The sequence below is a fragment of the Oreochromis aureus genome, linkage group 8 (assembly GCF_013358895.1).
Source record: "Oreochromis aureus strain Israel breed Guangdong linkage group 8, ZZ_aureus, whole genome shotgun sequence".
NCBI classification, from domain to species: Eukaryota; Metazoa; Chordata; class Actinopteri; order Cichliformes; family Cichlidae; genus Oreochromis; species Oreochromis aureus.
In genome coordinates this window covers 26373663-26386775 of record NC_052949.1, presented here as the reverse complement: position 1 = coordinate 26386775, position 13113 = coordinate 26373663, and the positions used below count along the sequence as shown (strand labels likewise).

The following is a 13113-nucleotide window of genomic DNA, read 5'->3' as shown; positions in this document are numbered from 1 at the left end:
TACTACTTTCTATTAGATCACACCACTCGTCTCCCACAATGCCTTTCTGTTCCTTAGCCGAGTGACAACTGTTTCATTGCTGCTCGGTTTGACTTGTCAGTCACCCGATAACAGATGACGGCAATGCTGAATAAAAAGAAAACACAAAAAAACTTTTCATCATCAGTGACTAGCAGCCTACTTCAAGGTCAAGGCTCTGAAGCTTTGACAGCTTGTATGCAACCGCTGGATAATTGGCAAATTAATTTATCTGGAATAAACACTGAGTTTTATTTCGCAAAATCTTTTTTGTATTTGGACTTTGCTTTTTATTGACATAAGTTTAAATTAAGAAACAATAAACCTACTGGTAATTGCTTTATTGTGAAAGGAGTGCCCGGAAGCCTTAGATTATGTACAAGTTGACACTGCTGCTATCAGAGTAGTGTGTTCCTGGAAAGTGTGTGGATCTTTATTTAATTTAGGGCTTTGTCTCTTTGTAGTTTTTACTGGGGTTCATTAGAATAGATGTGTTGCTGAAGGAGATGTGGGGCGGGAGGGATTCTTAACTGGACGTTTAAAAAAGCTGCGATTTCTCCCGTCCGGGTAAGTTTTGATCAGCAGCAGAACAGCACAGCGCATTACCTCCGCTCTGTCTTTGTTTCATCCAGCCGGGCCTTGCCCCGATGCTTGCCGTTCTCTTTAATTGAGAGAACGTCTCGCCAAACTCCATGAAAAGTAACCCGTAATTTGATAATACCTTGCTTTACGTGTTGTTTGGACCTCTACTAGAGAGCAAGATGTCTTTCTCTAAATCTTTGAGATCTACTCTTCAGTTCGGAACTCATTTAATGAAGCAAAGAACACCGTTTTAAACAAAATAAAACATTTTTAAATCTCATTGGCTGCTGTTTTCGCACTAAAGTTAGTAAAAGCCGCAGTAGGATGTAACCTACGGTGTCTGTCACTGAGCTATAAAAGTTGACAATTTATCGGAATAATCACACTTTGCGGGCAGTGGACCTCGCCGAAATGAACAGTGGCTGTTGTCGATAAGTAGAAGTTGATAAATCACGTTTTGTATGATACAGTTTCCAGTCTTCAACGAAAAACCCCTTAAAGTTCTCAAATCTTTAATGCAGTAAGTGAATGTTACCGGAGCCGGGCCTAGCTAGCGTTAGCTGTGGCTAAGCTAAGTGTGGTTAGCAAGCTCGACCTGTTAGTTCTAGTGGTTAAAAAGTCAGTCCAGTGTTCGGACAGAGATTATTGGGTAAACGTAACAACTTTTTATTCAGAACATTTAATACTATTAATACAATTTGGAAATAAGCCAAAGCGTAAATTGTCAGTTAACCCTTGTCATGTTCTCCAGCGTTAATGAAAATCAAGCACACGTCAGTTTCCAAGCTAATTTTAATAGCATGACTTCATTTGTACGGGGTTGTGGTTCAGTTCTTTGCTTCAAATGAAATAAACTTACTTTTGAGTGTGTTTAATAACAGTGTAACAAAGTGTCAACTCAATGTAATGGTAAAAAGTAAAACTGTGATTTGGAGCTTTTGGGGGAAAAGGAGCATTTGGTCTTAGGAAAGCCACTCTGGTTATCCTGTGTAGTGGTGAAATAAACCCAGAAATTGATCTCTGTATGTCAACATTTATAAACTAACATGAATATCCTCTTAATTTTTCTACTGCAGTTGTTATGGAGCAGCCACCAGGGAGCATAGATGATCTACAGCCTCAAGACCTCTCTACTTCCTGCATCCCCACTGTGATCGACCTGACCAGGAAAGGGGAAGAATGTGTCCTCAACTCCACGACGGCTTTTGATGGCTTGTCGATGGTCAAGAGCCCCAGCTGGTTCCCAAACTCTGGGAACAGCAACCCTGGATTACAGGGATTCTCAGAGACCAGCTCCTCGGACATCGCACACCAATCAGGGGATCAAATTCAACCAGACAATGCCTTCTCGCGCACTACAGTCACCCTTTCCTACGTGAGCCGGTCTCACGTCTTCCCTGTTCAAGACACCCTATCTCAACACTCGCCTCTGTACAGTGTGTCGCCTATCAGCAAGTTCTCCCTCCACCCTCCTTGTGACACAGATAAAGAGCTCGGGGAGACCGGCTATGCAGTGAACCAGCATTACTTGGCGCAGGTTGAGGGGCCCGAGGACCTCGCCACACAGACGGAACTTTTTCAGTCATTGTCTCAGGCTCAAGGGGGACCGGAAAACCATGTGGACAGAACACAGGACTCTCTTGAGTGTAACAGAGGAGTCACTTTCGGTGACGTGGATGTTGAAAAGCCGCTGCAAAGCAAAGAGGACCACAGCCTTACTGCTGATGACAGTCCGCGTCTGGATAACTGTTCAGGAGCATGTGCCGAATCCTCACTAGAGACTGTCACCCCTGTCACAGAGAAGGAAGAAGAGAAAGCAGGCTCTGAGGTGCTCTTTCTCATGTCTAAGACACCAGAGCAGGTGGTTGCCTCAGACAGTGCGGGTGCCAGAGACCTGTGTTCACTGAGCAGGGAGTATATAAGTCCTCTGGAGGACCCCGTTTCCCCCTCTGCTACCTCACTGGACGATGTGGAAGATGTATTTGTCCTGCCTCAGGCCTCAAGCTCACCCAGCGGCGACAACTCTTATCTCGAGACAACTGAGGGGGTCTCGTGTGATAGCTTGAATACAGAAGGGGCCATTCAGCCATGCTCTGGCATCAGCGATGGCACCACAAGGTTGGATTCATGCGATGAAAATAAACAGCCGGGCAGTAGACGAAAGGCTGCGCTGGAGCCTTTGATCGACTTGACAGATGATGTTTGTGCAGCAGAAGTTCCTGAAAACAATCACAAGACTGTTATTCCTCACATAAACGGGAATGCAAAGGCACTAGAGAGAAGTTTGAAAGAAAAGAAGCTGCCAATACGTTCCAGCAGAGGGACACGGCTAGAGGCCATAGTTATGAATATAAATTCAAGCAGGTATAAAGTATCAGGATGCATACGCACTAGTAATAAAGTTAATGCTTCCCAGTCAACATCTAGTGATTCCACCATATCTATTTCTAAGAAGAAAGACTCTCTGTTAGCAGGTAAAAGGAGAAGCAGAGTAAAAGTGTCTGCCTCAGCGAAACCAGCAAAACAGAAAGCAGTAACTCCTCTGAAAAGGAGCAAATCAAATAACCTGAATACTGACAGCTGCAAAGACTCTACCTCTGATTCAGAAATGATCGGTAATTCTAAAAAGTCGCGGCGCAGCACACCTCCAAAAAGCCCCCGGTCTGCTGCACGGAGAGAGAGTTCAAAGACTGAACCGGTGAATGTTTCCCAACCTGTGCACCCAACCCAAACTAGCCCTGTGAAGTCAAAGAGGAAAACCTCCCCACAGTCAAGTCCTCAGTTTGCTCTACATAATAACTCAAAGGAGGAGCCTGAACTGCTTCCTCAGCCAGACCCCTCAGTGGAAATCCAGGTGGCAAGAGTTTCTCCACCATCAAAATCTCCAAAGAAAAACCAAGGCAAAGCCAACAGTAGATCTCCTGCTAGCAAAACGTCGCCCACTGCCAAGACGAAGGCTGCTCACACTCCCAAAAGAAGACGAAAGAAACATAAACCCGGTCAGTCTTTGTCCATGTTTTCCCCAAAAGAGCCTGAGATCAAGCTCAAGTATGTCAACTACAAGGAGGATAAAAGGGATATGAGGCCAGACAGTTTCTCTCCGTTTATCCACGTGGAGCGTCAGCAGTCCTCTCCGTCGCTGTGTACTGTCATCAATTACCCAGAGGAGGTAAGGGCGCAGCACAAGAAGGGCCCGCAGCAGCAGCAGGCTAATACCAGCTGCTTCATTTCTGCAGTCGTACCCAGCACTTCCTGTCTGCAGCTGGGCCGGGTGTCTACTCACGGTCAGCATCAGCGCCCTCTTATCTGCTGCCTGTGTGGGCAGTCAGCCAACGCCATGGACTTGGGGGACCTTCACGGCCCTTACTTCCCTGAGGGGTACCAGCCGAGCACCAAAACACCAGCCAGCACTTTAGGCCTCAAAGAGGATGACTACAGTGATTCGGACTCTTCATCTTGCAGCATGAGAGGAAGGGGGAGGAAGTGTGCCGCTGTGCCCGCCGTGCGGGCCCTGAGGCCAGGAGCTCAGCTGAAGAAGAGGGGCCTAATGGAGAACCACCGATGGAACAACAGCAGCATCAGCACAGGCAGCCCTGCAGCTAAACGAGTGCGGTCAGATGCTAGCTCTGCGAATGTGGAAGACTGGTATAGCCCCCCTGTGTTGCTTCTCCAACCTTGTGAATACTGGCTTCATGAAGACTGCGGCATCTGGTCTGCAGGCGTGTTCCTTGTGAAGGGCAAAGTGTACGGCCTGGAGGAGGCTGTCAAAGTAGGCCAGGAGACGGTAAATCTGCACTTTAAATTTGGAGTGTTGCACAATAGCACGTGGACTCATAGCTGATATAATGAAGCAGGAAATGAAAGCAGCATTGTGATGTTAATGTACTGCAGGTGGCTTGTTTTCTATGCCTCTAAAAGAGTTATATATTTTAAATGCTTTCAAATCACTGCGAGAGGAAATGTGAATAATTAGCTTATTAGCTCAGTTAGAAAAATACTGGAAATTATTGGTACAGGGAAAATGACACTGAGACACTATTTTTGGGGAGGTCTCTTTACTTTTTGGCAAAGTTTTAACCATCTACAGAGTAAGATGGATACGGTGCATTCCATTTGAGGCCAAAAGTCAAAATTTGCAAATAGCCAGTCAGGATTTTTCACCTGGAACACCTCCCCCAACTCAGACTTCCAACTCGGAAACCTCGAGCAGTCTCACCAACTGTAATCTGTGCAGCCACTGTTGTATATTTTCTACTGGCTAAAATAGTCATATGCACTGACCTGGTTCTGTCTGTGAATGTGCTGCAGCAGTGTTTTTAAGCACTAAAATCCAAGCATAGTGAGTGTTGTTAGTGATGTATTAGTAATAAATATATACGCTCTGCCTTGCTGAGGAGCACATGAAGTCCTGGTTTTCCAACTATGCTACCAAGACTTGGTAACCTCGAGAGTGACGCCACTCCCGGTTCCAATATGGGTCCTCCAAGGCCGTTATTCTTAAGAAGAAAAATGGTGCCAGTGGCTTTACAACCATCTAATTACAAGCACTGTGCAGTCAGAGTTAGGTTCTAATTTAGCCCTTTATAACCTATTTGATATAACCAGATAGAAACCTTGTGAGAAAAGGCGAAAATGACTGAAAGTTGATTTAAAGGTTCTAGTTTCTGAAACTATCCTTATTCAGCATGTAGTTCAGATGACCTAGTCCAGAATTCCCCCGACTGGCTCATTCACCTCTTTTTAAGATAAGATCATTAAATTAAACTTTGATCTCTTTTCAAGTCATGAGTAGAAATCTTGCATAGCTTAAGGGCTTTGATATTTATATGATGATATCAAGTGTGTGTTATAAAACAGTCCCTGCAAAATGTGTCACAGTAAAGTTTTGACTGTTGGTTGAGGTCATACAGCTCAAGATACCCTGAGCTAGCTTGTGTTCATCCATTGTCTACACATACACTTGAGAGACTGCAGCTGGAGAAGCAACTAGTGCCAGCATGCCCCTGCTGCCACCGGAGTAGGGGTTATGCATAGAAATTAATAGAGGTGATGGTATATTTTGAGCTTGAGCATGCCTTGGGGACTTTTAGTTTGATGCCTGATACGACTGAAGATCAACGTTGGCATCTTAAAGTCAAAGTGTCTGCTGTGTGATGGGTACACCAAGGCAGCGTTCTTTCAATTTCTCCTGAGGTGATAAGGTGTGACCGTCTTAAAGCATCATGAATCAGACTGGTGTCAGATTGGTGGTAAATGCAGCATTTGGAGTTTCACTTTATTTTGAAAGACTGTTAAAGAGCCGTACTGTATAAATCCGCCATTGTAGATTAAGACCATTTGTAATTTACAGCTACTGAAGGCAGTGTTTTAATTAAAACTATATAGTAATTACCTTAATGATATATCCTGTCCCATGTGGTAGAAGTGTGCAGGATGTCTTCTCTTGACCTCATCTGCTGTGTTTTCAGACGTGTTCAGCGTGCCATGACCCAGGTGCTACGCTGGGCTGCTTCTTCAAAGGCTGCCCCAACAAGTACCACTACAGGTGTGCTCTGGAGTCAGGTACGCAGCAGAGTAAAAACTCTTATCATGCCTGTCTTGTGCAATTTTAACATTTGCATTCATGCTTAAGTTGTAGACTGTATGCAAAAGATGGACCCGTGTTAATTTCATTGACCAGTAATTTTCGTCATAGTTTGAAACTTTTGTCACAAAATAAAAATGAGATAATGCGGGACAAGTTTGGAAGTGATACAATCTGAAGTAATCTCCTTGTGCATATTTGACTCTGGCCAATGCGGAAGTGCCTTAAACTTGGATTCTTTCTGCTGGCGTCTGTGTTTGGGGAAAAAATGCTTTCAGTTGTATAGAAGTCTGCAGGAAAACGGCCCTCGGCTCTAGGTGACATCCGTAAACCTTTTACTGAGTGTTTTATAGTCTTAATTGGTAGTTCCAAGTTTTCTTGAATACAGCATTTTTTCTCTAATAGTCAAAAAAGCGAAGTATGTTTTAGGGCTGGGCTACCTTGTGATTGGTGATGCAGATTTTTCTATGCATTCGCACCTTTCGTCCACACGTACAAACCCTGTTTAGTCTTTCCCTTCTAGACTTCTGATTGGCCAACATTTCGTTCTTAGCGTTTACATGTGGACGGAGATATTTTTTCAAAACTGTGCGTGTGGACGGGATTTTTTTTTTTTAAAAAAAACGGAAAATCTCCGTTTTAAAAAATACCAGTGTACGTGTGGATGTAGCCTGATTCTACTGTATGCAGTGTCTCTTGGTTTCTCAGTCAGAGCCATCCGTAGTTCATCACAAGCACTTTCTATGCCCAAAACACTGAGCTTGAGACTTTGCATCCGGACTACCCTAACCAGTGGTTGACGTCTTGGTGGCCAGGTCCATCTTTTATATACAGTCTATTTTTTTCAGGTTTATCTTGAGTGTTTTATTTACTTCTAGTAGCACGCAGCCCTGCAGGTTTTCCTCTGGTGATTGGAATTTTTACCTCCACCCACAGTTTGATGGAGTAACTTCAGATTTGTGCCATCTGCCCCTCTGACTACTGTTTTTACTTGTTCTTATTTACTTTGTCTATCCTACATCTGAAGTCTCAAATTAAACTTTAACAGGTACAAAGTTAAAGTTGAACACATACACCCACGACTGTTGCTTTGTGTTCAGTGTGTGCGTGCACGCATGCGCACTGTTCTGAAAATAGCTCCTTTGTGAAGGGCTGTTGGCTCTTATCACTTCCGCTCAGGCTGAACTTGCACGTGGGGGCGTTTGAACCTTTCAGATGAATCAGTGCATCATTGCCAACTCCTGTTCTGTTCTTGTTCTGCAGACTGTGTACTCATTGAAGAAAACTTCTCCATGAAGTGTAAGAAGCACAAGGTGAGCAGCAGTGCTCTTTAAAACTGTATTTGTGTGCACTTTGAAAATGTTCGTTTGCTCTTATTGAAGATTTGACTTGTGACCATTTAAAACGTAACCTTTGGATTTGTGATGTCTTCTTAGAACAAGACATTCAAAGGCCCCTCCAGAGAGCAGATGGGACGAAAGGGGACAGAAACCTCATGAGGTCAGTAAATACTTTTTCTGCTTTCTGCTGATCAAACCACTGACAGTTGAAATGTATTTGGCAACAAGAGAGCATTTTTTATTTTTAAAGCTGTGTGCCAGTATAGTGGTTATCTTGGTTTGGGGTATCTGCTGAGCGGCAAAAGTACACAAGATAATTTTAATTTAGCTCGTTTTTTTAAACCCACAGTACAGATTTACACAAGACATCAACTTCCTGAAAAGCAGAATTGAGCATGGTGTTAGTTTAACCTCAGCCACAACCATAATATATATAGACATGCTGTTACCTCTAGAACATAGAAATGCAGCCAGAAATAAGTGATTCCATTTAACTGTTTCAGTTAACTGTTCATGATATTATAACAATTTGGAAGTGAATGGGAAAGACAGCAACTGATTCACAAAGTCATCGGCCACGTAACATCACAGAGCGATTTCAGCAGATGCTAAGGCGTGTGTGCAGAATGCAGAGGTCGCCAACTTTCTGCTGAGTCGATCATTACAAATCTCCAAATTTCATGTGGCCTTCAGGTTAGCTCAAGAACAGTGTGTAGAGAACTTAATGGAAAGGGTTTCTATGGCTGAGCAGCTGCATCACTTACCGCAATGCAAAGTGTTGGCTGCATGGGTGTAAAGCACGTCGACACTGGACTCTACAGCAGTGGAGACATGTTCTCGAATCACACTTCTCCGTTTAGCAATTCAATGGGAGAGTCTGGGTTTGGTGGTTGCCAGGAGAACGGTACTTGTCTGACTACATTCTGCTAAGTGAAAAGCTTGGTTAGAGGGGGGGATTATGGTGTGAGGTATGAGTTGGACTCGGCCCCTTAGTTCCAGTAAAAGGAACTCTGCTCTGCTTCAGCATACCAAGACATTTTGGCAACTTTCATGGTCCCAACAGTTTGGAGATGGCCCACTCCAGTTTTAACATGACTGCGCACCAGTACATAACGCAAAGCCCATAAAGACATGGACGAGAGAGTTTGGTGTGGAAGAATTTGACTGGCCTGCACAGATTCCTGACCTCAGCCCGACAGAGCACCTTTGAGATAAGTTGGAGCAGAGACTGAGCTAGGCCTTCTCATTCAACATCAGCGTCTGACCTCACAAATGTGCTTCTGGAAGAATGGTCAAAAATTCCTATAAACACTCCTAAACCTTGTGGAAAGCCTTCCCAGAAGAACTGAAGCTATTACAGTTACAAAGGGTGGGCGTGCATCATATTAGTCACTATGGATTAAGAATGGTCTGTCACTTAAGTTCATATGCATGTGAACGCAGATGAGTGAATACTTTAGGCGATATAGTCTATTTGTTAAAAACATATAAGCTAGTTTTAATAGATTGGAGGGTTTACTTTAACAAAGCGTGGTTCAGTTTATACTAAGGGAAATGGGAAAACAGATGGGAGACATTGAGACAAATCCACCTGCTCTTATCACTCGTGGTACTGGTGGTTAGGATCCAGAACCCTGCTGTGACGACTCATGTTTCCTTTGTAAGGATGCATGTAGTGGTAGCTGCTGCTACTTTTTTTTGCTCTCTATTAAATGCATTGAGAGAATTTTTTTGTTTTTTGTTTTTCTCCATTTAGAAAATTCACCTGCAGCATTTTCGCAGGCCTTCCCACCACCTCGCTGGTAACCATGGCGACACTGGACCAGGGTTGTTCTGACTGACAGCTAGCACCCGCAAACCTTAACTTCACCCTCTGTCCTTCAACTGCACTGTTAACCCCCACCAGGCACTGGGACTGGAGGACCCCAGTCACCGAAGCCTCCCTCAGTCCAGTCTGACAGTACTCATCAGCCAACACCACCCGCAGACTGTGGAGAACCATTCTTGAAGTAACATGCTGAATTTGTTATTTGTGTAGTTATTTATATGGGATGTTTTGGGGGGTTTTTCTTCTTCTTCTTCTGAATTAAATATGAATAACAATCAAAGATATTTAATTTTTTTAAAGATTTTCTAAGTATTTGATTATATTTGGGTTATTTATTCTCGTGTTGGTTTCTTTAGCAGTTGTCAAAGAGGTTGGATTGAGTGTTTTGTTTTTTTGTTTTTTAAGTTATTGCTAAAGCAGTTTGATGCTGAATTAAAAAGCCAGTCATGGAGATTTTTGGGACAGAAAGAAGGGGCCGATGGCTCAAGGTAGTACCCTCCCAGAGTAAAGGTACCTGATTATCATCTACACAACAGGGTTCCAGATTTAATGCAACACCTTGTTGGATCATTATGCTTTCTGTTGCCAGTGCAGATTCACCCAGCAGGTGTTACTGAGCGAGCCGCAAAGCGTGCATGTATTTGAATGTATTTTCACAGGAAGCACTTTGGCCCTCTGCTCCAGCTGCAGTATTACTGTCTTCAGCTGACCGCTGCCTCCAAACTTTGTTGGCTTCAGGCTCTTATATCTGCCGTTTTGAGGCTCATTGGTCACCTTGTCAACTTAAAATAGTCAGATCCAACTGCCTGCCTCCCACCTCTGCCCAATCTTAATAAACTTCAGTCTGAATTGTTAGGAGTTGTGTTAGGGGTTTATAAATTAATAAACAATTCATTTTCTTCCACTCCTAAAGGAAAGGGAATCCTGTGTTAGATTTCCCTGTCATCATCTCAACAAACCAACCCCCTTAGAGTACACAGGACCACTCAGCTGCTCGTTTGACTTCAGACTCAACAAGGAGGGGTAACGGTTACTCTGGTGTTCCATCAGTCTTAAATTGAATAGGAATGGCCGCGCTAGTATTAAGGTTCCTGATGTCTTTACTTGGGCCTACATGCTGCTTTTGAAGAAGCCTTATCTGACTTACCAGCGCTACATGGACTCGGTGTTCCTTCACTAGCTTGTGGTCCAACAACAAATCTGTGGATGTACTGCACACGGTGTTCCTGAGGGCAGCTTGCATGCACTTTTCTGCAGCAGACTGTTGTTAGTAAAACCAGATACGTGCTGGGCCGCCTCCTAGTAAAACCCTCTGACTGCACAGGTACTCACCTACTGTGTGGGACAAACCCAGCGTACCTGTTGAGGACGTCAGACTCTGTTTTTTGTTTTGGAAGAAAAAGTCTTTGTGATCAGTGTTGGTGTTAAAGTCTGTGTACTTCTCCTTAGCGCCATTAGGAGCAGCGCTGTGCTGTGTGAGGCCCATTAAGCCATTACTCGATGTCAACAGACATCCACACAGTGGCAGCTGAAGGCTTCGTCTGCTTAGTGTCTCACCAGCAGCAGCAGGATTCAACACACACACACAAATCTCCCTACCCTGAAAACACCATGTCTGTTCCATTTGTGCCATCTTTCTGTTTTGCCGTTTTTATATTTTGTTGCAGTGAAATAATACATTTTTTAATCAACTATTTTTAAGTAAGCAGGTGTGTCACTGAGCCTGTAGTTCTTTGTTTTTTGTTTTCCAGTTTCAAGCACTTGTACCAAATAGAGATTTTGGAGAATGTTTTATTATTACAGTCTTGCAAAATGCTTGGATTTTTTAAAACTATGTTGTATGTGTGTTAATCTCAGGGCTGAATCTCAGATATTCGAATGGGTTTTTATGTTTGTTTTCTTCTGTTGTGTCAACCCCACATTGACTGGAGCAATGATACATGTAGCAGGATGTGCTCATCTCCTCAGATGTAACGCCTTTTTTCTGTCCTGGTTACACACTACTCGTCACATTCCAACACCGCCTCCATGTGTCCGTCAGTGATGCGGTGTTTTGTTTTAGGACATGGACTGCTTCACTGTCACACTTTTGTCATCGTCTTATTTTTATGGTAACTTTTTTTGTATTGTCTTGTCCATTTGTTGGAGCATCAGAGGTCATGTAATTGTTTAAGAATAAATATTTTGTTCACTGTTTTTCTGAAAGAATTTTTTATCTTTATCTTGAGTAAAGTTTTTATCTCACACATATTAGAATACTGCAAAGCATCAAAATGACCAATATGAAATTATATATTATGATAATAATAAATGTAAAATTAATATATAGTTATAGCATGTATCCCTTCATCCTGCACACTGAGGTGATGTCCACAGTTTGGCTCAGTTTTTCCAAAGTTAAGACATGTTTGTCTTTTTATTTGTATGGTTGGGAAGAAAGCAGACGAGGGATAGCAGCATAAAACTGCAGCCATCTGCAGATTTTTGTTGAACGCAATACATAAAACAACCACACCCCCCCAAAAAAGAAGGAAGGGATGACAGCAGTTAAAGACAGGGAAACGTCCAATAACTGGATAAAACCATAGATTGCTGCTCTGGGCACAGTCGTTTAAAAGATGTAATCTGGATAACAATTAGCCAGTTTTGAGAGGGCCCTTACTTAATCTACTGCACCTTTGTCTTGGTTGTTCAAAAAGACATTTTATAAAATCACACTGATCCCAAACTACTGAAAGTCTTACTGGTGATAACCAGTATTTTTACTGGGATGCAGAGGGCGCCAAAGTTCACACAAAAGAAAAGCTCCCTTATTAATTCATGATATTAAGTTTGACATTAACAGCTATTATGTTAGCAATATATTTGCTGTTTAATTCAGTTCAACCATATTTCACCTGCTTTGTCTTTATGAGAATGTAACAGCTCACAAGCACTTAGCAAAAACACAAAGACAGGTGGAACTCATGCATGAGTAAATATGCTATTTAATACAAAGTGTAAAAAGAGAAGGGCTACAATGCAGTTTGCTATTGTCTTAACTGTTTTCTTGTTTGACTGCCTTTTGAATTTTTATTTCATTTTTCATTTGAAGTCCATTCTATTCAGTTTCAATTCAATTTTATTTATACAGCGCCAAATCACAACAACCGTCGCCTCAAGGTGCTTTATAATGTAAGGTAAAGAGGCTGCAGTAATACAAAGAAAACAGAGAAAACCCCGACAATCATGTAAGCAAACACTTTGGCGACAGTGAGAAGGAAAAACTCCCTTTTAACAGGAAGAAACCTCCGGCAGAACCAGGCTCGGGGAGGGGCGGGGCCATCTGCGGTTGACCGGCTGGGGGGAGAGAAGGAAGACAGGACAAAAGCACGCTGTGGAAGAGAGCCAGATATTAATAATAACTAATAACTGAATAAAGAATGGTGTATCAGTATCAGTCTGAATCCAAGTATTTGCTGAGATCAGAGTAATTTGATATTTTCAAGCAAATTAATTAGTTACAATGTCCTAGAGGGGCGGGAAAAGAACAACAATTATCAAAAATGAGAATAAAGTGCACGGTTAGTGTCTGAGTAACCCATGGCAGTGCCCCAGCATGCACAACTGTGAAACTGAGGCAGCTAAATGGAATTCAGTCATCATTCACTGTGGTTACACAGCTGTTCTTTTCCTATGTCATTATGTTCCTTTCCACTTAGTGAACAAAAAAACCAAGGTCCTGCTAATTTTTTTTGTGTGTCAGTTTAAATGTTTGTTGT

The 13113-nt window shown here is 42.8% G+C and overlaps 1 protein-coding gene across 3 annotated transcripts; it reads left to right on the top strand.

Moving 5' to 3' along the window:
- Positions 1–408: 408 nt before the first annotated feature.
- Positions 409–11548, top strand: si:dkey-94l16.4 (transcription factor 20). Of its 3 annotated transcripts, none has more exons than XM_039616520.1 (6): positions 409–585; positions 1677–4384; positions 6069–6162; positions 7448–7497; positions 7621–7684; positions 9307–11548. In XM_039616520.1, the coding sequence occupies exons 2-5, from the start codon at positions 1682–1684 to the stop codon at positions 7681–7683; spliced, it is 2910 nt and encodes a 969-aa protein (XP_039472454.1). In that variant the 5' UTR covers positions 409–585; positions 1677–1681; the 3' UTR covers position 7684; positions 9307–11548. The 3 variants fall into 3 exon arrangements, with proteins under 3 accessions (XP_039472454.1, XP_031609190.1, XP_039472453.1); XM_031753330.2 differs by having other exon boundaries at positions 9281–11548; XM_039616519.1 differs by lacking the exon at positions 409–585 and adding an exon at positions 941–1120 and having other exon boundaries at positions 9281–11548.
- Positions 11549–13113: the final 1565 nt, after the last annotated feature.